This window comes from Anguilla anguilla, chromosome 2, assembly GCF_013347855.1.
Source record: "Anguilla anguilla isolate fAngAng1 chromosome 2, fAngAng1.pri, whole genome shotgun sequence".
NCBI classification, from domain to species: Eukaryota; Metazoa; Chordata; class Actinopteri; order Anguilliformes; family Anguillidae; genus Anguilla; species Anguilla anguilla.
In genome coordinates this window covers 51,270,806-51,297,696 of record NC_049202.1, presented here as the reverse complement: position 1 = coordinate 51,297,696, position 26,891 = coordinate 51,270,806, and the positions used below count along the sequence as shown (strand labels likewise).

The following is a 26,891-nucleotide window of genomic DNA, read 5'->3' as shown; positions in this document are numbered from 1 at the left end:
GCAAGTGGCTAGTGACTTTGGAAAACCACTGGTCAGCCAAAAACCTGCCAAGTCCTGTGTGTGAGATTCCATCACTGTTCCTCTCACACAACCAGGATTTTGAGTCGTTTGATCTGAAACTTTTGATATTTCCATTTTGAAACCATGGTGGCCCTGTACCCATCAGGAGGGTTAAGGCTTTGACTGTAAACACCTCCCCCTATAGGACAATCTGAGCTGATAAACGGTTCAGACCAGCCTCAAAATTGTCCTCTGATTGTCAAGAGGGGTGAAGCGGGCCAGAAATAGGCCCAATTATCCTGTAATGTGCACCAGGCATTAGGTGGCCCTTTTCAAATAACATTGGGCGCCCCTGCTTTAGAGGGTGCACAGGAGCTATCCAGCATAATTACCTTCTACTGATTCACAAAAAACTCTGAATTGAAAATGCGGAGGAATGCAAAGCAGGGAAATTGCACACCCAGACTTGCCACTGCACTAAAGGTGAGAGTATAATATGGATGAAAAGAATTTAGAAATTAAACTGAATAATACATGACTAATTAATTAGTTTGAGACCAGTATCCAGTGCTTGAGCACAAAATGTTAATGAACTGTTCAAAATGGATTTGTATATTTGTATGACATGCACGTTATTTAAAATACATGCATCTGTGCATACTATACAGCAAGTGTCCTGTGCTGTGGCAGCAAAATCTAACCAAAATTCTGTATCATCCATGAAACATTACAAATTTTTGCAAAGTGATGTATTGATTGACTTTTATTTGCTCTAATAGTTTGTAATATGCTACACTGACAGCAAGGCGCTACTGAAATGAGAGGCTCCAAGTAAAAGATGATAATCAGTAACTTGGTCTGAACCAGAAAGGTGTCACAGGAGCCATAAGACAAAAAGAGCAGTCTCAAAACATAAAACGCACAAGCTGTCAAATTCTGATCTGGACAGCAGGTCACTCAAACAGAGCCAGGAGCACAGGGTGGACCATTTCTGGTGGCATCTAGCCATGCAAGAGAAAGCCAAAATCATAACCAATGTGGCAGCCACACAAACATCAGCCAGGCCCACACGATATTTACACCAATACAATGCACCATAATCCAGACTGGCAGCAAATTCCCAAATGACGACAAGGAGTCCAGCTGATAGCTGAACAAATGTAGAGATGTGCTCAAGCATTAATGTGCTCAAAGTACTGCATGGAGTGACAGAATGAAATGTATATCCTATGTCAGTCCAATGAAGGCGACAAGAGAGAGAGCAGGGAGGACCTCTTGCTTACACAACACAACTTGTAGGATGGAAAAAGGATAGGATGCTGCATGCTCACTCAGCGCTTGGGTTACATGATAATGCTAGAAGGTACTTCAGCATGAGGGGCAGCCATTCAGGGAAAGGGTGGAAGCCACAACGATGTTGTCAATGAGAGAGCCAAACCAAAAGGAAATGGAGGTCCTAGCAGTTCTTGCAGAATGCAGTGCCAGCAACAGGGAAGTTCCCAGCCACAGAGATGAGATACAGTATAGACATATGTTTTTTGGAGGTAAGTGAAAGATGAGCCTATACAGTCCCTGTATGAAAATTTGAATAATGTTAAACAATTCCCAACTGTAGTTAAACAGAACACTAAAATATGAACTTCATGACGAACAATGTTAGAGTCATTAAAAACTTAGGTGCATTTAAAAATAGACTTTTATTGTGTCAACAGCTCATGCCTGAAAGTATGAGCCTGGTAGTATGATCTTAATTTAGCACTAGCAGAAAAGCTATAACAGTGCTTATGGCCTATTATGATACATAATCTGTGGCCCATATTTAAAAAAAGTGAGTATTTATTTGTGTCTCAGCCAAGCACACTGTGTAAACGAAAGGTTTCAAGTAAAAAGAGAAAATGAGGATGGTCATTTATTTTCTATTTCATGAGTTTAAGCCAGTTACTGCTGCGCCTCAGGTTAGAGTCAATTAATTGAATCCATACTGGTTCGTTAAAATGCACCACCTTTGCATTTTAATTACCAGTGGAAGTTGTTGATACTAGAGCTATCATTGTAGTCTTGCTTGCCTACCTATATTGCCTATCAATATAATCTGCAATAACTGCTCTTTGGTTAACAAAATGCTGTCAAAACATTAGATAATATGTTTTCTGAGTAATGCCATTATTTGAAAATAGGCTTAATTTATGTGGTAACAGCCCCTGCCTACTGCGGCACTGTGAATTATTATTATTTATTTTTTTTGACAAACCATGTTTTAACATGTCTATCCCCTCAAGAAATATAATCTCCATTCTGTTAGTAATTTTCAGGTAAAATTGTAGTTCTCGGCTATACTGACACTTCAAGATTATTGCATGAAGTATAGGCGCCATATCTGTGATGCCAATTTAATATTATGGTGATTGGAATTTCAGCTACTCAAGAATGCTCCTCTGCCACTTTTAAAAAAAGCATACTTTATGTATATTATGATGTCAATCAATTCTTTCGCCTCTTTTCCCTTTCAATTATGTGAATTTCTACGAAGCAGCCATGAGAAACTGGTCATCCAGCTATTAGATCAACATTCTACAGCCTTAAAGGAATGCGTAACTCATTACCGAAACGTACTGCTGTAAAATGACAAATTAATAGATTTCAGATGTTGCACTGCACTGGTTATCATCTGACATGGTTCTGGATTGTAATAGTGTATGTTTTTCTCTATTTAGCTCTAAGTCTTAAAGCTGTAGCTGGTAACCTTCTCAATGGTGGCAATAAACATCATGGAATTCAAGACACCCGTTGGCCCTGCCCACAGAGAAAGAGACACACCCCCACCCCTCCCGCCTCTTCACAAACATCCTTGTGAACCAATATAGATGTAAATGACGATCCAATAGATGTGCCAATGACAAACCAATACATACGCATATCAAACCAATATATATGCCAAGCAGCCAATACATTTGTGCGCAAAATGGATTACTTTCTTTCTAGACTGTGCCCCATAAAACGGCAGCTATTTATATGACTGCTACCAATTAAACATGACCGGTCCCTGATGTTTCTCTAAAAAATGTTTAAGTTATTCAAAAATATATGAGAAGATAAAACACGACTAGCCAATATAAATACTTTTCTATGTATATATTCTCATAACTTCTTACAGGTTTGTTGTCAAGCTTTTTTAGTATTTAATTTGCATATAAATTTGCAGATAGTATGAACTTCATTAACAGCAGCAGTAGTTATAGCAGTCCAACTGGACCATTATGATAATCTGTATCGATGTGGCCCATCTTTAAAAAGGTGCATTTATTTATGTCTTGGCCAAACACACTGTGTAAACTCTTGGGCAAAACGACCGCAAGTAAAATGAGAAAATGAGGATGGTCATTTATTTTTCGTTTTATGAGTTTATTAGTTATTGCTCTCCCTCCCTAAAACAAATTAATTGAATCCATACTGGTTTATTAAAATGTGCAGGGCCACATGGGAGATGGTGCAAGGACTTCATTATGATCTGCTACATACACATGCGACACACACACATCTTTTTTCTCAGGCACATCATGTCATCATGCCTTTTCTCCTGTCAATCTCCTGAGATTAAATGACATATTCAAATTTATAATTTTATCTCTTTTTGATTAACTACACTTGCAACCTGCAATAAAGTCTGTTTGACAAAACCTGCACTTCAGGATTGTATAAATTACAAAATATGTACATTGTCTTTACTGTTCTCCAAGTGTGAGCACCAAGAATGTAACTTTAGTTTGAACAGTGCAGGGGTAGAAATGCAAAGACTCTGAGAACTGCAACCCTCTCCCCTCCCCCCTCCCCCCCCACCCCACCCCCCTGGAATAATTTTTTTTGAAAGAAACAGCTGTGAATGATTTATTTCTGGCGAATTCTGAAAACACTACATATAACTGATCAGTAGGACTGGATGTCACAGAAAATATTGGCTGAAGTCACAGAGTAGTCACTGCAAAGTTGTTGAAAATTATGGAAAACTGAAAAAAAGCTAAAGGAATCAGACTTTTTTAACATGCATTTATTAAATAAATGAATAGATCTCATGCACAGCAGTGGAAAATGACTGAAATAATGTGCACAACTGTAACAACAGTATCATGTGCTAGAAGTTTCAAAAATCTCAATAGACAAATGCCAGCTGGTAGGAACAGCCTATAAGTGAAATACATTGATGGGCTAGTGCATTTTAATTGCTTTATTCAGTCCAACATGGAAGGAAAGCATGCTTTTTGGGCTTTAAAGAACATTGCATTACAGAAAAACATGGTTACCATGTGTTATTTCTTTAAAGTTTGTTTTGGTACAATATGTTGTACATTGCTAGGTCTGAGTGTTTGCCACAGAAACCTCACTTACAATAGGGTTGCTGAGTTCTGCGATACAGTTCCCTTATAGCTGCAATTTAACTGCTGTTGTGTTACATACTGGTGAACTCTTTCCCATAATTCTGCATCCTCTGGACCTACATGAAGCTACCAGGCTAGCAGTTGACATCCTTGCAGTGAGTGATACAGCCCCATATGGGATTGCTTTTTGACCCACTTCCCTCTTATTATAAAAGGGTAATGCACTTGGCTAGGGCTAATTCTATGCCACAGAAGGAGATCTTTTGCTTGAGGCAATATGTTGCTCCCACTGTAGCTGTACCACTCACAGGCCTGTGCTCCATCCTACAGAGGGACTGTCGCACTTAATACATGCACAATATTTACATCTCACCTGAATTATCCCTGATGTTTATTACTGTTTAACAGTTTTGTTAAAAGCTGTTAAAATCTTTTATTTATTTATTTATTGGCTGTGCACCAGGACATTGGATTTGCAATGAAACAATGGATATGAGAATAAAGTGCAGACTGTCAGCTCTAATGAGGGTATTTACATTCATATCATGTGATTCATGTAGGAATTATAAACCCTTTTTTATACATAGTTCTTTTAAAGTCCAATTAAAAGGACCAAAATTAACTGGACAACTTAACGTAATCTGAAATAATAAAAAGAAATCATGTTTAGTATTTGGTTGCAAATTCTTTTGCTTTTGATGGCTGCCTGAAGTCTGCAACAGATAGACGTCACCAGATGCTGGGCATCTTCTCTGGTTCCGTCTGTGCTGGAGCCATCTTAAGCTCCTGTTTGTTTCCAGGGCCTTTTCCCTTCAGTCTTGTCTTCAGCGAGTGAAACACATGTTCAACTGGGTTCAGGATGGATGATTGGCTTGGCCAATCTAGAACATTCTTCTTTTGCCCTGAAAAACTTTTTTGTTGCTTTAGAAGTATGTTCGGGGTCATCCTGCTGCTGCAAGGTGAAGCGCCGCCCTATAAGTTTGGATGCATTTGATTGGATCTGGGCAGATACAATGTCTCTGTACACTTAAGAATTCAGCCATCAGCAGTCACATCATCAATGAAGACAAGTTCCAGTTGCGGCCATACATGCCTAGGCCGTAACACTACCTCCATGTTTCACGTATATGTACATATACTCCTGTCTGATGCAATTTCAAAGATTGTTTATATGTTTGCTCACTGGCTGTTTGTGTTTAATGCTCCTGGTCTTCAGGCATGAGTTCAGCTTGTGACAGGGGAGTTATAGTTTTGCGATCCCTGTTTTTATAGACTTTTTCCTCATTGTGTTTTTGTTTTATTATTATTGCAATTTTTTTTTTTTTTACTTTCAGAGGGAATAAATAAGCATCATTGTGCTAAACAGCTGCAGCTGATCTACATATCTTTGTACATGTATTTTCTAGACTACTTACTCCTGGGTACTTACTCCTACTGCTGTAGGTTCTATAAAAGTATTACTTTTAATTATTCTTTCTATAATTCTTAATCGTAATATAATGACACCTAACTCAATGACAGTGGCAGTTATGTGGGCGTAGTTATGTGACATTAAACAGTCTTTTTTTATTTCGCGTCAGTACATCAAACTCTGCATTCAATTATTTATTCTCCATATTTCTATAATATTAATATGAATACTATTGTGTCTGCTTGAACAAACAGTGCTGTCATTTGCACATTAGTGAAACAATTTTACCATACTTCGACGCACAACTCTCCGTGAATTGTTGGATATTATATGAATACAACCTACACAGAAGTCACAAGACAGGTGCAAATGGTTGTATTTCATTAAAAAATGTTATTCTTTTTTAGTTGTTACAGTTGAAATATAATTAAATGAGTATGGAGACTTAAACTTTTTCAGATGAGGCTACATCCGATTCCATTTGTTTCAATCAGGCCTTGCCAGGAATTTCTATGATATACAGTAATCAAGAAAGACTTCATTGATAAAGGCTCTGAAAGAGAAATACTGTCTCTTGGAAGGGTGCCCAGAGTCCCTCGCTTCAAATTTCTCAAGGGGCGTTGTTCTCAGGCTTGAAAGCAATCATGACAAAGCCTGCAGGTAAGAATAGAAGACAGTGACAAAGAGGAAAAGTTCATGCTTTAATAATAATCACCAGAATGTCTTCATAGAAATATTAATTTACAATGAAGGGCTCACTGGGCTTGATAAATACCTAGATCATGCTTAATAATATTTGAAGAGGCAATGACAAAGGAGGAAAGCTGTATGGTTTTGTAAAGTTAATAAGTGGTAAAATATCTCTGTTTTATTCTATTCTGTAGAAAGAAAGAAAATACTTTATGGCAGAAATTTACAGTCCATTGCATTCCAATGCCAGGTCTGTATAGTGCAGAGGCATGCCAGTTCTGCCTCGCTTCCCATATACAATGCTAAAGTCACACCTCAACATGTAATGTGTTTGGAAATTGAATTTGAGTAGAACCTCATCATTACATATTCATATTGGCAGACCAACAAAATGGAGTATGAGTTAAAGAGTAGCCTGCACAATTGTGCTGTCATTATGTCGTTATTTATAATCACTCTTTTTCATCGCTTATGAAGGAAAAAACTGAGCATTAAACTGAAAGGTGTCATAATTTTTACACATTTTTCACAACTTTTACACTGCATCCATATAGACATCTGGATATATACTGAAGCAATGCAGGTTCAGTACCTTGCTCAAGGCTACAATGGCAGTGTCCTAATCAGGAATCAAACCTGTGACCTTTAGGTTTCAAGACCAGCTCCTTATGCATTATAATACAGTACATTGCCACCCCTTGACATTCATTTTAAAAGGTATCTAGCTAAACTTCTTTAATATGTATATGCCATATCTGCAAAAGCTACATATCATTTGACTTCTTCTTTTTGATATAGTATTATTATTATTATTATGTGAAAGCATAGTACTTTGTGTGGATCCATGTCTCCCTGTGTATTAGCTCAAATAGAGGACACATGTTGATGCTGCTGTCATCTGTGGCAGGTAAAGCCTGCATGCGGCTAAATCCCTGGGAGGGAAGGGTTTTGTTTATTCAGACTGACAGGGCTGCTCCATCTGTGAAGCACGTTGTGTCCATGACAGAAGTGCAAATGACTCAGAAAGCTTAGTTACGCCCGTGTTGTGTATGGGATAGATGTCTCCCAAACTGTCTCACTCAATTTCATCTCTTAATGTGTTGAGAATTTAAGAATGTCTCTGGCTGAGTGGTTTGTCATACTGCATTGTTTGGTCTATTTACTGTATAACTCTAGCGCAAAGCCATAAATGATATTTGGTATTTACCTTTCTGTTCAGCTCCTGTTTGCTCTGCTGGTTGGTTTCTGATACCATGTAATGATTAAAATTGATGGACAGTGGCCAAGCCAATGCAGCTCATACAGAAATACCGTGGATCAGCAGTATGGAGAAGTATTATGACTAGTATAATAAAATAAAACTGAACTGGTAGCAACCAAAAACTATCCTCATCATGCTTTAAATTGTTTCTAGTTCTTTAGTAGGGAACACTAAATAGGGTACGCATGGCTTTGTTCATATCATTGAAAGGACGGGAAAAGTAATGTAGGTCTGCACAACCCCTTGGAAATCAAAGTACTTGATAAAAAAAAATTTTAAATTGTGAAGAAGGTTGTGAATTCAGTTTTGTTCTGTCCTTGAAGCTGAATGAATATGAGTTGGTTGAACTGTTGCTATCCTGAATGCGCAGAACTTAAATTATGATGTCAAATTCTAAATTTAAATTTAAATTTGACATTAAAAAGGTGTAGTTTTGCAAAGGTGATTATTGTAGAATAAGGATTGCATTAATTCTCATAATAATAATAATAATAATAATAATAATAATAATAATAATAATAATAAACAGGCGACTGATGGATGGAACCACATTGTAATCATAATTTCCTTTTTTATACCATGAAAATATATCCCATTATGCAATGCAACTCCATTTTCATTATGTGATCGCTTAGCTTAGTCTGATTTGTCACATCTCCTTGATACAGCCTGACCCAGCTTCCTTCTGGATTCTCATTTTCTGTGCCTTTATCTAAACTGACTCAAATTATTGTTGACACAAGTGACTGAAATGACATCAGACATCAAATTATAAGCAAGCATCGAATGAGTGAACCTACAGTATCACACACTGCATGCACCTAGGCTCCTGCTGCATTGGGGGAGTCAGAGATGACACACAATACACGTTTTAAAATTGGGAAATTATACTGTTTCACCTTATGAGGACTTAAGAGAATGAATTCAGAGCCACACAGGGCTACCCACTGGTCTCTGATGCCACTCTAGAAGGTTATAAGGCACCTTTTGTAACAGGAAAAAAGAAATCCACAACTGTTTGTCACAGCCCCAGCTATGTATTCCCAGGTATTATGCTTCTGTTGTTCATAGTAGCTGTTTATGGACTGATTAAATAAACATTCATGCTCTTGCCACAGTTCAGTATGGCAGATTATATACAGTATCGTATTTTCCACCTCTGTTCAGATTGTATTTGGGTGCAAAAGGTCTTTAACCTAGTTCCAGTTCTTCTTCCAGACTTAAAAGTTGACAAAAACATTTGTTTGTTGTTCCACTGTTAGTGAATGTTTGTTTTTACATTTGCTGTCGGCGGTCCCTCATTGCTTGTGAAATCATGTACAGGAAAATGATTTGTGTTGTGTCCACATGCAGCTTTTAAGCTGTGCATAAATTCTCTTACCATTGCACTGAAGACTGCACATGGTCTTAGCCTAAGGTAGGATTTTAATGTGCATGCGCACACAATCATAGCAAACTTGCAAGGGAGATTTCAGGGGGAAAAGTAATGTTATATCCAATGGACATTAGAACTTCAGTGTGAACTCATGAACTCACCCCAAAATAGTTTTCTAGGTACTTAGGTACTATGTCAATATAGAAACATTAAATGAAAAATGTCAAAAACTGTATTGCATTATTCTTTTCCAAATTAGGCCATTGAAAACTTTCCTGTTTCCCCCAAAAAGTCCTTGAATTAGAGTCCTTGAGTTTGTTCCAGTTTGAACAGGAAATTACCTGTGAGCGAGTGTGCCCTTCTCATAGTACCAAACCCTCTGGGGCATCCACTCAGGAAATATTCTCGTGCATTTTTTATAAGCTGTAGGGGAGGTATCTCATGCTGTAGTGTTGACATACTCACTCTGTCTTTGCCCCTGGTAAAACCCCAGGCAAATACCCTAACAAAATGGCCGTTATTATCTAAAAAGGAGAGAAGCGCTCACACATACACAGGCACACACACACACACACTGTGAATCCCCAGGGAGGTAGACAAAGAAACAGAGACAGACTTATGGATAAGTAAAAATAACTGATGTTTTTTGTCAAAGTAATGTAAACAACTTGTTTCTTTATTTGTTTATTTGTAATTGATGTGTCCTTTACTGCTTGGAAAATCTAAAAGAATGAAATATCGGGGCACAAACTTGACTAAGGCTTACTCATCATGAGAATACATCTGTCACCCAAGCAGATGGACTTGATGGATTGTTCAGATCAAGGAACTGGTATTTGAAAATCAACACCAACATTTTCTATAGCTCTGCAAGCTAATTCTGTAGAGCCCAGTATAGTGGTTAATTACAATAATACACTGCAATATTGCATTACATGTAATGTTTCTTATCATATGTACAAACACGTAGCTAAAAGGTGGAATTCATTCATATTTATTTTCATCAAGCTAGCCCTTTTGCCATAGTTAATTTTATTAAGCATTTACCTTACCACATGTATAAACTGAGACTATTAGACAGATGGCAAAACAAAAATGCTGAAGTATTTTAATTGAAGGGCATATATCTACTTGAAAACCATTAGTCAGTATGGAAAGTGATACAATTAACAGTTATTAGACAGTTATATACAACTTTTTTCTGATTGTCTTTTCATGGGAATGCAGTGAACAGTTTGTAGTATTCTCAAAGTGATTAGTGAGGACTGACATTCTCTTTGACAGCTGGGATACAATTTAATAATTGCTCCAAATTAGTCAAATTCTTGTACTAATTACCTTCTTTTATCGATTATCAGATCCTTGGAGAAATACCAGCCTTGTAGCTGACTTACATGTTGTTCATTTTTAGACTGTTTACAATTTTTCCCACAATTCTTTGACTCTGATGTGTCATTAAAGTTGACATGACCTTTAGCCATTTGCCCTGCGATTAATCAAAGTGTTGAGAATTGTGTAAGTGACTTGGAGATGTTAATTTCAAAATACATTAAGAATATATAGCTCTAAAGTCTCTCCCAACCAACTTAGTAATTTTATTTTAAATTATATTTTAAAATGCTAATATGTAGATTCAGTAAGATCCATAATGTTTGGGACAATGAAGTGGGCGGAGGGGTTATGTATAAAAAGTGCTGTAATTTCTACATGGTGAAATCATACCCTTACATTAAAGCTGAGAATGTGAACTCTAACCATGTGTAAATTATTTTATTGCAAATCTAAAATTGTGGAGTACAGAATGAAATCAAGAAATATATATATATTTGTCCCAAACATTACGGAACCCACGTATTTTTCTACAATCTCATGATACGTCAGTGATTTGCTAAAGAGGTTTCACCGTGGCAATTCTATTGCTTAATGTTTAACACCTGTCTATTTATTTGTCTGAATAATGGACATGTCAAACAAAAGATACAATGAGCAGTCTCCGGATATTAAAAATTCCATTCCTGTCCATCTGCCCAAATGACTGTATGCATGCCGAACAATAGCTGAGAATAATGGACTTTATGGTAACTTAAAAGTAGCCAGATCTTCTGTTATTTTCCTTGTATCAAAATATAAATTTGAATATTTTAGTATAGTCAAATTTTTAAAAACAGATGGAATATAGAATGGAGTGTGATTATAATTAGTGTATTGGGTCTGCTATGACAGATGCAAGGTATGTAGTGTAGTGTGGGTGTCCATGTTAAAAGGTCACCTGTTTGTTTATTTTTGGATAGTGGTCCAATGCCTGGTGCCATTATCTCTCTTGTCAGTAGCACTCCACTGATAAGCAGTTCAAAGATAAGATGAAGGAATGAACAGTGGGGTGACTAGGAGTTGGAGGCTCACTGGTACAGTGGCCCTGAGACAACATCGCAGACTCAGCTCATCAGGCTTCAGACAGCTCGACATCCATCAGCCTAACCCGTACTTCTATCTTTCTAAGCTGCAAGTCATCAGCCATAGCTAAACATCCATCGGTCTAAGCTCTCCCTTCATCAGTCTCAGCTGTACTTCCTTAGCACCGCTAAAAGTATCAGTTGCATGCTAACTGTCACTGCCCATTTTTGCACAGTCTGTCTGATTTGAAAGGGGGTCAATGTAGGCTTTTTATAGTCGCTTCACATGTAGTAAAACTGTATACAGTGTTTGGGTCAACTACCTCAATTCACACTGTCCATTCTACTGTGAGGATGAGCTTATTCAGTAAACACTTTGTTAGTTAAGTCACTGTGACCCCCTTTCAAATCAGTACAGCTGAGACAGACAAAGGTATAGCTTAGACTGATGGATGTTGAGTTAAGCCTGACAATGTGCAGCTTAGACTGACAGAAGTATAACTAAGGCAGATAGATTTTGTACTAAGGCTGATGAGCTGAGACTGAGATGGTGTCTCAGGACCACCGTACACTGATAGAAAGGCAGTGCAGTGCATTACAAAGATCCTGTCTTTCAATGTTGTGCATCCAGTCCCATGTGCCCTCTGGTGCCACACAGCCATGTCAAGTGCACTTTCCTTCATAACCATCCAAACTCTAGTCAAACCTTGCCATACTTAAATGAGATATTTTAGTAAATATTGTGCTTACTAAAAAAGCAAGTAAAAGCAAAGTCATATTTCATAAGGCACAATTAATCTCTTATATGCATATTTCACTCTCAATACAGAAATACAAAATTATGTTCTCTTTCAGAAATGTGATCCCATTCATCCTCCCAGCAGCTTTCTTACAGAGGCCATTTGCTTCCTCATTACAGAGAACAGAATCTGAACCCTGCTGCTTTTGAGCAGGCTGGAGGCGAAACAGCCTTGCCTTGGAACATAATCTGTCCCAAACAGTAGATGGGAGGGCTCGTTCCAGATTAATTCCGCTATGCTCCATTTTAAAGTTGCACCATTGACTTCCACATGTAATGACCAGATTAAAAATGTAAGCAGCACTATACAAAAATCTATTTTTAAAAATCTTTTTTTTTAGTTTGTTGTTCTGAAGTGAAACAGACTATAATGTTAACTATAATTCACTATAATGTGAATGTGTGTTGTAACAGGATTAGGATACGTGTCAAATTTAGTGCATTGGTACTTTAAGTGTTGCTTATCCACTGGTCTGTTTTCCATTTAAAGAATCCATTAGTTTTTTTATAGCATGCAAAGCCCTGTGAGGTCCTCGTGAGAGCTTCCATTAGCTTTCATCGGCCATGGCGTAAAAAGCACAAGGCAGTCACTCAATACAAGGGATTGTGACAGTTTCAACTGTATCTGCAGGCCATCTATCCTCTCAGTTTCTCTGTGATGTCCCCGGTGTGCCAAACCAACAACCAACAAATCCACCATCCAACACCCAGTTTGATCTGACATGCTAAACAACTTGGATCACACATTCATGGACATGATTAAAAGTCTTTTTTTCCACTTAGCTCAACTCTTTCATAATTTGAAAATTACTTAGTTTTTACATTAAATTACTTTATTGGGATTTTTACTGCATCAAACAAATATGACTGCATGTATGTGTATATATATATATATATATATATATATATATATATATACACACCAAGGGGTGTCCAGATACCCTTGATCATATAGTATGTGTGTGTGTGTGTGTGTGTGTATATACACACACACACACACACTATATGATCAAAGGTATCTGGACACCCCTTGGTCTGGGCCTGTTATTCATGGTTTGGGCTAGGCCCCTTGGCGTACAACATTTGTTCTCTTTTTTTATTTTTGTTTATTCCTCCCATTAATTATGAACTGTAAGTTAAACTGTGCAACATTTACCTGCATAATAGGAGCACCAAGGGGATTAAACAGATGGCATTCACATACCCTTTTCTTCCTGTTCTATCACTCAGAGTTGTGCATTCATCTCCCTATCTCTCTCTCCATCTCCCTATCTTATTCTGTCTGTTCTTTTCTCACCATAGAATACCATATGAAGATCAGATGTAAAATTTGAAAAAAAATACAGTAACTCCTGCTTGAAACTCATGCATGTTGTGTATCTTGTACATCTAAAACAAGTGGATAATACAGATGCATTCCACTCTTAAAACCCTTGTGGGACAATGTAGGCTCTCTCTGGGGCAAATATGCAATAATGGATCACAGTAGGGAATCCACAGAACTGCAGGAAAAACACAAGTACATTTCTCAGTGCTGACAAAAGGTATCTCCTCAAGCCATTTAAATTAAATAATTAATTGTACCACTTCTATATAAATGAATGCACCTCAGTATATATGTACTATGGGTTTATCCAACCTAAAAATGCATCCTTTCATTAAATTAAGTGTTTTCCTGCTCTGGAAATGGTGTGACATACAAACGTGTTCATGCGAGAAGGAAAGACAGGCGATAAGATTTAGACAGTCTATTCTGTACTGGTACAAGAGTAATTTCAGGGATGGAAAACTGACAGGTGAATGGAGTGGCATTTTTAAGATGGTGCAAGACACGGAGGATATGGTCCTGCACATGTATAAATGGGCATGACTTTTATCTGACTGAAACAAGCCTGATTTTGCGATAACAGGTCATCCGGCTGTATTTCACAGTATGAGAAGAATGGATCCTGTCCCCTCATTTTTAAAATAGTCATGGTTTTTTGGGGGTTTCTTCCCATGCCATGTGAAATCAATGAAGGCTTTCACAGAAATATTTTTGTGAATCACCAACAGGATGTATAGCCTACAGATGCAACCTCTCCTCATATCACACAAAAGGAAATAAAAAAATGAGTTTAAAATGAGTGATGCCCGGAGGATGTGAGAGGTCATGCTGCTGCAAAGACCTTGTGCCCAATGCTGCACTTGGTATTGCACCTGGAGCATGTGCCTAATGCAACACCTGGTATTGTATGCATACACGTAATGGGCATCTGCTCTCTGTTCTATAGGCGAGCAAGTAATGAATCAATTTCCTATGCACCTCCTCTTTCTCCAGTGAAGCTCTGGTAATATACTGTATTCCCCTGACAATAACAAACCAGCAAGCTAACACATTAGAGTGAGGAGTGGAAAAAGGTCATGGGATTTTTACTGTTAGTGCCATTTTGAAACTTCCAGGAGCAGGAACTTCCATTGAACTACCTTGCAGCTTAAGCCACAGAATTACAGAATTCATAAAGGTACATGTTTCACCTTTATTTGTTGGCTAACTGCTTTGTTATTTCCTAACATAAAATGTGATTACTGTATTACTTCCTAGTTTGATTTGAAATGTTCAATGATTCAAGTCATGTATGCTGTCTACTACATGAATAGAAGTTGATATCTTATTGGTTGGTGAGTTTTTAAAGGCACCAAAAAAAAAAAAAAACACTAAAATTGAACCAGCTTTGATTTTTGAAAAATGATCCATCATTGCAGTACAATAGCGTTGGACTCATTGTGCAGAAGTTCATAGAGATGAATCTGTTCATTTTAAAATCGCATCACGCCAGGGTGTCGAGTAGCATAGCCTGTAGAGCATTGACCACATGCTTGTTACAAGAAGCAATGTTGGCATTTCAAATTCATCTTTCCCTCTCTCTCCATTCTTCTTGTCTTTCTACACTGCCATGTATAATAAAGTTGAGAATGTCCTCACAATTTTTTTTTCATGTGAAAAAATTGGACTTGGTGTGAATAAACTTTAATAATAGACACGCAGATGCATCGCAAATGATGTCAGAAGGCAAAATGTCTGCTGAAATTCATACAATTGCAGTACAATGGCTGAGAATCAGTGTTATGCTTTTTTATAAAACTTACTGGAAAAGCTTAGGAATCTCTCGTCTGGTGAGCAGAATGTTACATGTGCACGGGCCAGGCTTACTCCACAAGAGGCTTATGTGACTCTCATGGAGCATGTTACCATGGTAGAGTCAAAGAAATACACAAGAACAGTAAAGTGCATACTGGGCAGAGTGGTGAGTCAGCACCTTAAAGCAAACACACACAAAAACAGTTGTTGAGTATACTCCCACCTCATAATAATTTTGTCAGTGTTTCAAAATGAGTAGGATGAAAAATCTGCTGTATAAAAATGAACAGCATGCATGACAACATAGTAATTAAGTCAAAGCATGTTCTGTACCATATTACAGTTACTGAGACACTACACACTGACCTATGCTTGACTCCACTGTAACCCATGTACCCATATCTGCAATGAAAGGTGACTGGCCAAGCCATCAATCTTTCAGAGCAAAGCCATTTACATGAGATTCTTGGTGTCAATGAGGTCAGGCATAATGCCAGGTACCCTCTGCATGTCACATTTTGCCTCTAGCAGTGGGAATGTTTTGCAAAGCTCACTGATCCTCTGAATCTAGCTGGCACCTAACTCTTTATTTAAATGGAAGTCTGTCGACCTGTGTGTGCAGGTCCCTTGTGAATTCTGTACATTTCAGCATGTGTGCCTTAATGCGCTACAACATAGCCATGCTGCTGTGCTGCTCTACCTCTCAAGAGGTCAAGTGAAGGTACAGTGCTACTTTACAATCTGTGCCACTGGACATAAAAAAACAATATTCAATAAAGACATGCATATTTCCTCCAGGATATGTGTACCTCAGCAGTCATATTCACCTTAAGCTTCCCTCCCAACACACACACACACACACACACACACACACACACACACATGCACTCACACACAAAATAGAATTTGAATGTTAATCCCTTTTTCGTTCCCAGACCTATGAAAACATTTTAGAAGAGCCAATGGTTTAAAAACCTGCCATTAGTCCAGGTCTGCATTTCAGCACCGTCATTCAGAACCGTCCTCAAAAATACATCATTCATGTCTTAACAGCTAAACAGGTAAAACAAAGAGTCATAAAATTGCTTTTACACTCCATTGCTTTGAAAATTGCCCTGTCAAAAGCCCCTCCAGATGACATTGATATTTCAGTAATGGTCTAGTTTAGATCAATCCCAGATTTGTTTTTTTAGCTGCAGGCATCAGGTGGGGGTAATTCAGAGAGCTGCACAGTATTTCTTCCAGGGTGTAAGCAGCTGTAAATCTTACCTTAATAGCTCCAATTAACACAGGAAATTGATTAATCGCAGTTGGCCCATCTGTGGAAATGAAAATACATAAATATTCAAAGTGAAATGGCAGAGCAATTGAGCATTCTCTGTACAATGATATGTTACATTACATTATTGATTTGCACTTATCTAGGGTGACTTAGATTTCTTGCAGTTCATAATATAATTCAAATGAAACAGATGGACATTAATCATTGCAGTTATTTGTTGGGTACTTCTTTCAAGGGTATGAAGGCAATGATCTAGCTAGGAGTCACGCCTACATTCTTCTGGTTACAGGCCCAAACCACAAGTAGTAGTAGTAGTAGCAGCAGCAACAGCACTAGCAGTAGTTGTAGTAGTGACAGTAACAGTAACTGACAGGTACTGTCAAATGAATTGATTTATTCACCATGTGGAGATGTGCATGAGTAATTTATCTTTTTTTAAAAGACATTGGTCCATTTTACAAGAGCCACACACACCAAAAGACGATTTGAAATTGTACAAATAGGTTTGATGAAATATCAAGCCTATGTACAGTAACTACTTAATTCTGCACTGCACTGAACTGCATTATGTGATGCATTCCCAGTGAGAAATGTGTCATCTACTCTGTATGAAGGACAACTGATTAATTAGTGACTACATGAGGAGCTCTGTGATGACTGGGAGGCAGGTTCTGTTTCTGTGGGTTTTCTTAGCTGTCCAATCCATCCTCATAAAATGTGGAAGTATGTGTAAAAAATCAATAAAGTATTTGTGAAAACAGATTGTTTCTCTGACTCTCTCTGTTTTTGTCACTGTAGAAAGGGAAAAAAGGTTGTGTGTATGCGTGTGTGCGTGTGTGTGTATGCGTGTGTGTGTGTGTGTGTGTGTGTGTGTATGCCTGGTAGGGTTAGGGTTCGTTGAGTTTTCAAGCTTTAAAAAATGATCCTTTTATAAAAACACAAAGTATTGCCCTCAAGCAATTTGAAATGTACCATGCGATCATTCTTGCACATTTTTATCATTCTTTTTTTTCTGTTTCCTTTTGACTGAAATTATTTTCCAGATGTCAGTTGTTTGTTTAACTTGTAAAAAGCCAAAGGGGTGCTTATGGGAGTGCTGCTGGTGCCATGGGTGATAAAAGCAACTAAATGACTTTGACTCCAAATTGCTTTGACTCTAGTGAAATGCAACAACACACTACAACATATGTTTCCAATATGTTAGTTGATTTTCTATGAGTAGGTATAAACTAAAGAATAAGGATTTAACTCGGCACACGGATAAACTGTCTCTTAGTGTGGCATAATTCTGTGCACATGTTCGCCCCATGGTTGACCAGTCAGGGGAGGTGATTTTGGCAGAATTCTATTGCAGAGAGGCTTTTACTGGATCCATCTGTTTTACAGGTACATCAGCGGTCTGAATTTAGAATCTGACATACCAGTAATGTTGTAAATAGTACTAATACTGCACAACAATAAGTAATGTACATACTAATCGACAGGTATGAAAGTATAGCTATTTTATAAGTGATGCTTCCTAATTTATATATTTATTTTTTGTTCCTCGGCCATGCTCATTCCCTACTGTCCCATTTTCTTTCCTGTAGAGGGCACCCAAATGAACAACGTTGGTCCTGGCTCACCTCTGCTGCCCACTATGACTCAGCCACACTCGTACCCTGCTCTGAGTCAGCTCCATGCGTACGACCAGCAGCAGCCAAGCAAGGAACTCAACAAGTACGCCTCACTCAAGGCCGTGGGTAAGAACTAACCAGTTGTCGCTATCTCTGTGGAGAACTTGTCATCTGTCACCCGCCAAAGTCCTGGTTTTTCTGATTAAAATGCAATAGTACGGCTGTGACACCCCCAGTTGCACAGTTCTTATGTAATGTGTACGTAAGGGTTTTGGCACGTGAACAGATAGACACCAACATATGCTGAAGCATATGCCCACTACCCTGAGACAGCAATCGTGTCCTTTTGGCTGCAGTGACATTTTATTTATTTATATATATATATATATATATATATATATATATATATATTTTTTTTTTTTTTTTTTTTTTTTTTTTTTTTTTTTTAGTGTAATTTTACCAGCTAGCAGGGAAACGCTAGTAGAAAAGCATGCACTGACTCATTGTATTACACATTGCTGAAAAAGAGTGAAAAAGAGGGCTTGGGCTTTCAATATACTGAAAGTTTTTTAATCTCATGTGGCAAGGTGCAAACAATCCTCGTGAGTCGATGGGGCAGAATTCACAGCACACTGACTAAAACTGGGTCGTTAACACGCTGAATATATTTCTCTGTAATACTTAGCAGAGTTGGAAAATTATCATATCTTGTTGAAGTGTGCTAGTTCCATATAATCATAGCCACACAAAAAACCGACCAAAATCATGAGATTAAAGGATGCCAATTGTCACTCTGCAGATAAAGCTTTCACAATTAGAAAATATATGAGCTGCAGAAAATGTGTAGTTAACTAATTATCATTTCCAACCCCCTCACCCCCTTTGCTTTCATTCTTATTTTCAGCAAGTGAAAAGATTGGTTGTTTACTGAGAAATGTTTAATTACGTGACACTGTTTCTGTTCAAAGATAGATCTGTGCACAATAGTGTTTAAATGGTAGTTTGAGATGAACAGAAAATGATTCATTAGGCTGATTTGGCACTTGAATCTGTATGGTTAATCAAGAGGGGCTTTTCTTCTCCCTATCCTGCATTCACTGTACATGCTTTTTTTCTTATATGAATATGCTTAAGAAAATCCATGTTACAACTGTCATATTGAAAGAATAATTTAGGAATTTAAAAAATTGAGTTTTTAATATTTTTGAGTGCTATTTCTCCCATCATGTTGCAGCTGTGTCAAAGCTACAGTTTGGAAAAATACCTACCTCTTAAGGTGCCAGTATACTTCAATGAAATCAAACTACACTTTTCGAACATGAGATGAACAAAAAGAGGTTATGTTTTCAGTTTGAACGTTGAGGTGTTTGCATGTCCTCAGTGCAAACTGTTCGCAAGCAGTTTGCACTGAGGACATCCCCCTGTCTGCAATTGGTCCATCCAAATATTGCATGGTTGCATCACGGTTGACCGGTCAGAGTTCAGCTTTCTTTTCTGGTTCATTTCATCACTGTAATGTCCGGTGAGAACATTGTCTTGGTTCTGGGAGCATCGTCTCGGTTGGTTGAGCAAATGTGCTCTCTCCTCCGCCCAGCTATTGCTCAGTTACAACTGAATGACTGAAGCTTTTATACGAATTGGTTGATCAAGCCTATAAAAACTAATTTTGCACATATAAACACACAAAATCCATGAATTGCAACCGTGATGAAGTTCATAAAGACTTGGAGTGGGGATGAATAATTGTGTGCATTGTAATAATAGGAATGATTGGTTTAGAATTCCACAGAGATAATGCCTTGGACATATTTTCAGTTTTTCACTGAAATTGAGACTTTGAATAAACTGAATAGACTACATGACAGCTGGACATCCATGTACATTTTGGCCAATCATTCTCCGTTTCAAGAGCAGAAATAAAAAAAACTAGAAATTAATGATTAATGATAACATTTTTTGCTAGCTAGCTAGTTGTCACTTCATCTGTAAGCGTAGTTCGTGGGGTCCAATGAAAACTATTGCAATGCTCTTCACAAAAGTTTGACATTGCTAGTTACTCACAGTCCAATCCGTGGCTATGGGGCAACTATGCTTAAAAGGGCTGAAATTTCTACACAGATCACCTGGTCTGGAAGCAAATACTCTTAAATTGACACCGACAGACACTTAAACCTCATATTCATTGGTTCATTTTAAATCCATTGTGCTAGAACAAAAAATGTGGCACTGACCAAAATACGTACCTACCCTCTCAGCTGTTTCACATATTTGCATTTAAGGACTGTAGTGTTACAGTTTGCCGACTTTGATCTCTGAACTGAACAGAGAAATTGCAACCAATTATCTGAGTGGCAGAAAATTAAAGCTGTAACTGGTAGCAAGGTCTTTAGTACCATAAATTAAAAAGGCAAGGACATTTACAGACTGTATGAGAAAGTCCTGACATCTGGTGGGTTAGGGTTAACAGTTTGCTTAAACATTTCTAAAATAGACGACTCAAATTTTGCACCTACAGTCTTCCATTTAAGTTTACTATGAATTTTTTTGCATTAGTGATAATAAGGACATGCTAAGTTGTAAAATGTTGCACTTCCAGTCCACTACCCATTTGGTTGAAAGTACAGTGTGATGTACTATGAGTTAATGATATTTATTTTGTTTTACTGCTTCAAATACCCAAACGAATCTGGATCTTAAGTCTGAGAGCAGATAAACCACAATTCTTGCAATCAATATTTTCTGTCCTGTCCCTAAGTGCATCTGTAAGGTCACAGTATTGGATTCCTCTCAGACATGGTGAAGCAGATACGGCAAGCTAATAAAAGAAAGTCCCAGATACTTTAGTCTGAAGATATAAAAATAATAACAATAATTAAAATTTAACTTGTTCAGTTGATCATATCTGATTTGGATGAGCATAATGATGCCCTGACAATTCATGCGAAAGCCAAGTACCCAGACTCTTAATGGCCTTCTGTAGGTATGTTGTTTGTGACATTGTCATTCGAGAACAGAGTCACCTGTCAGCTGAGTGTGATACTAAGGCCAGCTATCCGTATGAGCACTCCCACCATGCACAGTGTGATGTGCCTTCTTCAGAGAAGGGGAGCAATTAACCAAATTTATGACTGAACAAAATAGGCTTCTTTGAACACGGTATCTTTATCTTCAAGGGGGTGTTAAAGTGATGGACTATCAAACACAAATGGAAAAACACTCATTGAGTTTTTTTCATATCAAAACACAATTGAAATGGTACCACACAAAATATGAATAATCTGAGGAATGGCCATATATATTAGATTCCACAATATGAACTGGAAGAGTAAAAATTAATAGAGTTTAACAAAGCAGTTTAAGGATTCCAGCTGACCCATTAATTTGCCATCAAAGTTGGACCTTTCCAGACACATCCAGCCACTTGACAGCTGTCAGCTGGTGTTTAAGCATTCAGTAATGTGAGCACCAGAGCTCTCTGTGAAATGTGAAGCTTGCTCCCATTTTTCTCCAGTGAGGTTCAGTTCTACAGAGAGATTATTGGAAAACAAAGGGAAGATCAGAGAGTCAGTGAGTTGGGAGGCCAAACTGTTCCGAATGAGCTACCTGGAATGCTGCAGTCATTTACTCTGAACTGTATAAATCTCTTCAGTCGCCCATTAATGGGATTGGCACTGCTACTAGGCTACGAAGATCTAAACATGATTGGTGAAGATGAGATTTGGAATATTTTTCATTATAAAAACACAATGGCATTACAACTGGAGTACGAAAAACTGTGAGTTCCAACATTTGGTTTGAAATTTATAATGGTTGTGATTGACCATTCAGATTATACTCAAAACTATTTGATTTGATTTACAGGTATACCAGTGCACACCAGGACACAGTAAAGCAAATTAATTAAACTAAATGTCCAAAACTAAATATTCCATTAGGCACTACATGTGTATTTGAACTTTCAAATTTGACAGACAGCATATTTCCCTCCTCAGAAGCAAGTATCAATTTAAAAACATATATCCATAAAAAAGTATAAACATATATCACATTTGGTAACCTGTGAATATGCATGTATTATTACTTAAAAAAGAGGGAGCAAGCTCTCATTCTATGAGATATTTTTCAGTATTTTAATGTGTGCTCTACTATGATGCTGATGTACAATAGGTTATTCAAAAACAAAACAGCATACATACCTGGTAACCATTCTTTGGGAACATGAATAATTCATTAAAACTTTTTAAAATGTTATTGTTATTTCCCCTGATCAGCACATAATGAAAATAACCCAGTGCCCATTCTTCAATTAACCCAACCATCTGTTGGGCTGTCAAAAAGCTCTATCCCTGAACTCATAATAAAACTGAAGGAACAGTGATCTTCTGGGAATGCCTTTCATTAGCAAGGAAAATTAGGTATTAGTGTGTAAGGCGATTAAAAGTCATTGTCAAGGATACAATTTCACACTTACTGTTGTATTATTATTTCACATGTGGTTGCCACCACATAAGGAAAGGTCAACCTCGGTAAATATTTTACACAGTTTCTCTTGAATTACAATACAGTAGATTTTCTCAGGAAAGCTGGTCTTCTCTATGATTTGAAAGTGAAATTCTATATACCTATCTGCAAGAAAATGGATAGCCTAAAGTGAGAATATTTGAGAACCAGCAGACCAGTCATGTGTCTGACAAAACATCTCAGCTACAGCTGAGCACCAAGCCCCCTCGTTATAAGGGGAATTATAATGTGGTCAGCTTCTGACTTCCACTCTCACCTTCTCAGTAGTTTTAGTCACAGGAGAGCCAACTTAAGGCTAACTTATGCTTCGGAGACAAAGTGTCATACGGCGTGTCGCGGGACAAAAATGATGCAAATTCGACAGTTTTGACGTCAAGCCGACACTTTTAGAGGGTCGGCGACGTGTGCCGCGTACCTGCTGATTTTTGTAAGGTTGCAGACGCCGTCGTAAGTGTCGTGCAGCTATGATTGAATGGCTTAAACAAAGGCAAAAAGGTTGCCATGGCGACGTTGCTAGTTAACTACGTACTTGTTTTTATGAATGAAGACGGTTTACATAGCTAGCTAGCTAGCAAAATGTACGGGTTTGAGGAGAAGCTGGCCAAAGAGGTGAGGAAATATCCTTACATCTACGATTCTGCAAGGGCCGACTACCGAGACCATGAAAAAACAAAGAATTATTGGACGGAGATGGGAAACACCCTACATACAGAGTTGCTCATCTGTAAAACCAGATGGAAGCAACTTCAGGACAGGTACGTAATGTTAGCTACAGTCATTTAGCTAGCTAACGTTAGCTAGCTAGCTAGATAGATAGACAGTCAACATAATAGCTTTCATCGTGTAATGTTAGTGGCGCTGCCATTTTTCGCGGAATGTAAACAAACCTCTGCTGGGCTGAGCGTCTGCTATAGCGGTTGCTATAGTAGCAACGCGCACTGTCGTGAACTATAAATGCAAAACGTTGTGCGACAAAGTTCTGTCGGCCGATACTTTGTCGTACCACACTTTGTCTCCAAAGCATAAACTAGCCTTTACAGTACAGCATGCAGTATTGTTGCTGCAGTGGCAAATGTTGGGATAACAGAAGTGTGTCCACACAGGTGTCCCTGAATCTGTGAGCTCACCTGAAACCAGAGTGCCCAGTGGAATTACACAAATTGTGGGCCCTTCACAGCAGACCCCAAGACAATCTTCATAATCCCACAGGGATTTGCATACTGAAGTTGCTCCCCAAATTTCAATAAAACATGTAATAATATATGAAATGTACCATTTGGATATTGCAATAGTTCACCATATATGACAATATAGAAATCATTGACCAGCTCCTATAATTTTCAGCGATGTTTTTTTTTTTCTTCTCTGTTTTATGGTCTTCGACAAACGAATTCCAAAAAAGACTCGCTCAGCTTATGTCCCGGGTCTCAGCCAATCATGTCCCAGAATCAGCGGGATGGGGGGTGTGGGAACTACCTCCAGCCACCATGCTGTATTTTTATGCCACAATTGAAAATTAAATCTGTGCAGTCCAAGAAAAAAATTTAATCTGAGTCCAAGAGCACCTGGATTATATCCCTCTTTATACTAATTGGTATGCGGTATGTCTCTGCTGGAACGGGGGTTGGATATGTGCTGCTTGGAGTATGGCTTGCAATGTTCACCGCTATAAGGGGATAGTCCTTTCGGATGTGCCGTCACATCTGCAATGCCAGCAGCCCTGTCTCAGTGATTCGGACGCATTCATCTGACCTGAGACCAAGGAAGGGGGATGGTAAAATGGGTTAAATGTGGGAGCTAAAGGTCGTGTAGAATGGGGTGGTGCTTAGGGAAACGGGGACCTGGGAATGGGACAGGGTTAGGATTGGGGGAAAAAGCGGTTTGGGAAGGGAGATGGGAGGGGCATTTTAAAGGTCAGTTTCTTAGGTTATTCTTCCCTGTGTCCTCTCAAATAGATAGACGATTCTCAGCAAGCTGGATGGCCACAATCAGCGAGGTTGGTTGATGGCACTGCCAGTAGGAGGTCCCTTTCAGGAGCCCCATTATAAACTACTCCAGTGCCATCCGCTTAACTTTAGGAGTGCAGCATTCCAGTTTCAGCCCGCAGGAGTCCACACCCACAAATGAAAATTAATGCAGCTTCTTCTGTTGGCCCTTTGGCTGTAGTCCCACCCATTTCTAGATAGTCACCCAGAGGGTTTAGTAATCAGCCAGGCACCAGTCAGTATATTGTGTATAGCGAATTGCGCCTCCACTGAGAACAATGGTAGGAGGCGCAATGCCTACTCTTCCACTGGCCAGTTGACCATCCACTCAAACTGTTCGATGAACACCTCTGGGTCGTTCTTGAGTCCCATCTTCTGAAGCTTGATGTTTGCCAGGAGGGGGGGTTTGCACCTTCAGCAGTTACGTTAGAACAGTTCGATTCGCTGCCTGTGATGATGACATAGCTTGCATTGGCTGTTGTTGATATTCCTGCAGGCTGCAAAGAGTGTGATGTTGTGACTCCTACATTAGTTGCTTTACCGTTTTCACTAGCGGAGTGGTCTCCATTTTCAGAGTTTTCTTATGTCCTGGGTTTTGGCACCATTTATATCACACACCGTGTGATACCTCTGGGAGGGAGTTGTGTCAGTTTTGGGTTTACATGTTAATTTGACACATGGAGAGAGAGCAGAACCCAACCATCACAAAAACAAATAAAATAACACCTTCCCCCTTCCCCCTCATGAGTTCTGAGCAAAAACAACAAATGAACACAAAAAACTAAAGCAACAAGGACCAAAAAAACAAAACTGAGCAAATGCTTTTCATCTTGCCGCTGGTCTTAGCCAGCCAACTTTTTTGTTGCCGTCTCCTCCGCTTCTCAGCAGTTGTTTTCTTTCCTCTTTGGTGCTCAAACAAACAAAAACTCCAAAACAACCTCACTCCCTCTGTGTCTACTCCCAGTCTCTGCACCATACTGTGGAGAGGAACACACCTTTAATCACCTGGGCTTGATTAGTTAGCACAACCCAGGTGCATATAATCTCTCCATCGGTCGACATGATTGAGACAAATCCACTTTTCCATCGGACCAAATGGCATAAATCTGTACCAAAGTGATGGGAGGAGGAAAGTGTGGAGATAGAAAGTATTCTATAATCCAAAGCATCACCCTCATCTGGGAAACATGGTGCAGGTAGTGTTAGAGCTTGGGCTGATGAAGAACAGGAGCAGGATGAATTCTGAGGTGTATAGAAAGATCTTATCTGCCTAGATCCAACCAAAAGACTGAAAACTCATTAGATGTCAACCAGGGAGTTTTTCAGGGCAGCAAAGTAGAATGTTCTTGACTGGCGAAGTTAATCATGCATCCTGAATCCAATGGAACACGCGTTTCACTTAAGAAGACAAGACTGAAGGCAAAACACCCCAGAACTGAACAGGAACTAAAGATGGCTGCAATACAGATCTAGTGATGTCTATGGGTCACAGACTTCAGACACTCATTGAATGCAAAGGATCTGCAAACAAATACAAAATATGATGACTTCATTTCAGATTATTAAGTTAAGGGAACAATTAAAGATGAAATGTGTGCAAATCCAATATACTGGAAACACTACAAATTGTGTCACCATCCCAATATTTACACATTTAACTGTATATAGTGCTGTGAAATATATTTACCATTATATTTTTGAAGACCTCCACATATTTACAATATATTATAGTATAGTCCGTTTCCATAAGGGTTGCCTTGTCATACTCTGGTGTTGGTAAATTAAAGACCAGAGGACATACTTCTGCATATTTTTAGGTAATGGCACATACAGAGACCATATGCTGTTCACTGTGAGTTAAATGATCAAACAAGCAGAGCAGCAGGTTGTGAAACCGTTTTAGAAATGAATGCATTGAACCAGGGAGTTACAAATGAAATTAATACTCCATCATATCCTGTGCATATTATCCTAAAAATGTTGTAGCATACTGGTCACATGGATCCTGTCTATTAAAATATTACAATTTGCTCTCAGCTTTGTATTTTGACAGTACTTATGATC

At 38.4% G+C, this 26,891-nt stretch overlaps 1 protein-coding gene and 1 long non-coding RNA gene across 2 annotated transcripts in view; one reads left to right on the top strand and one right to left on the bottom strand.

Moving 5' to 3' along the window:
- Positions 1 to 26,891, bottom strand: part of LOC118221186 — a 95,700-nt gene that overhangs the window by 3,377 nt on the left and 65,432 nt on the right. The window contains exon 4 of the long non-coding RNA XR_004764068.1: positions 16,693 to 16,742. This is a non-coding gene — a long non-coding RNA (uncharacterized LOC118221186). The remainder of the gene's footprint in view (positions 1 to 16,692; positions 16,743 to 26,891) is intronic.
- Positions 1 to 26,891, top strand: part of shisa9a (shisa family member 9a) — a 65,882-nt gene that overhangs the window by 37,175 nt on the left and 1,816 nt on the right. The window contains exon 3 of the mRNA XM_035406012.1: positions 18,295 to 18,447. Coding sequence (XP_035261903.1) covers positions 18,295 to 18,447 — 153 coding nt within the window. The remainder of the gene's footprint in view (positions 1 to 18,294; positions 18,448 to 26,891) is intronic.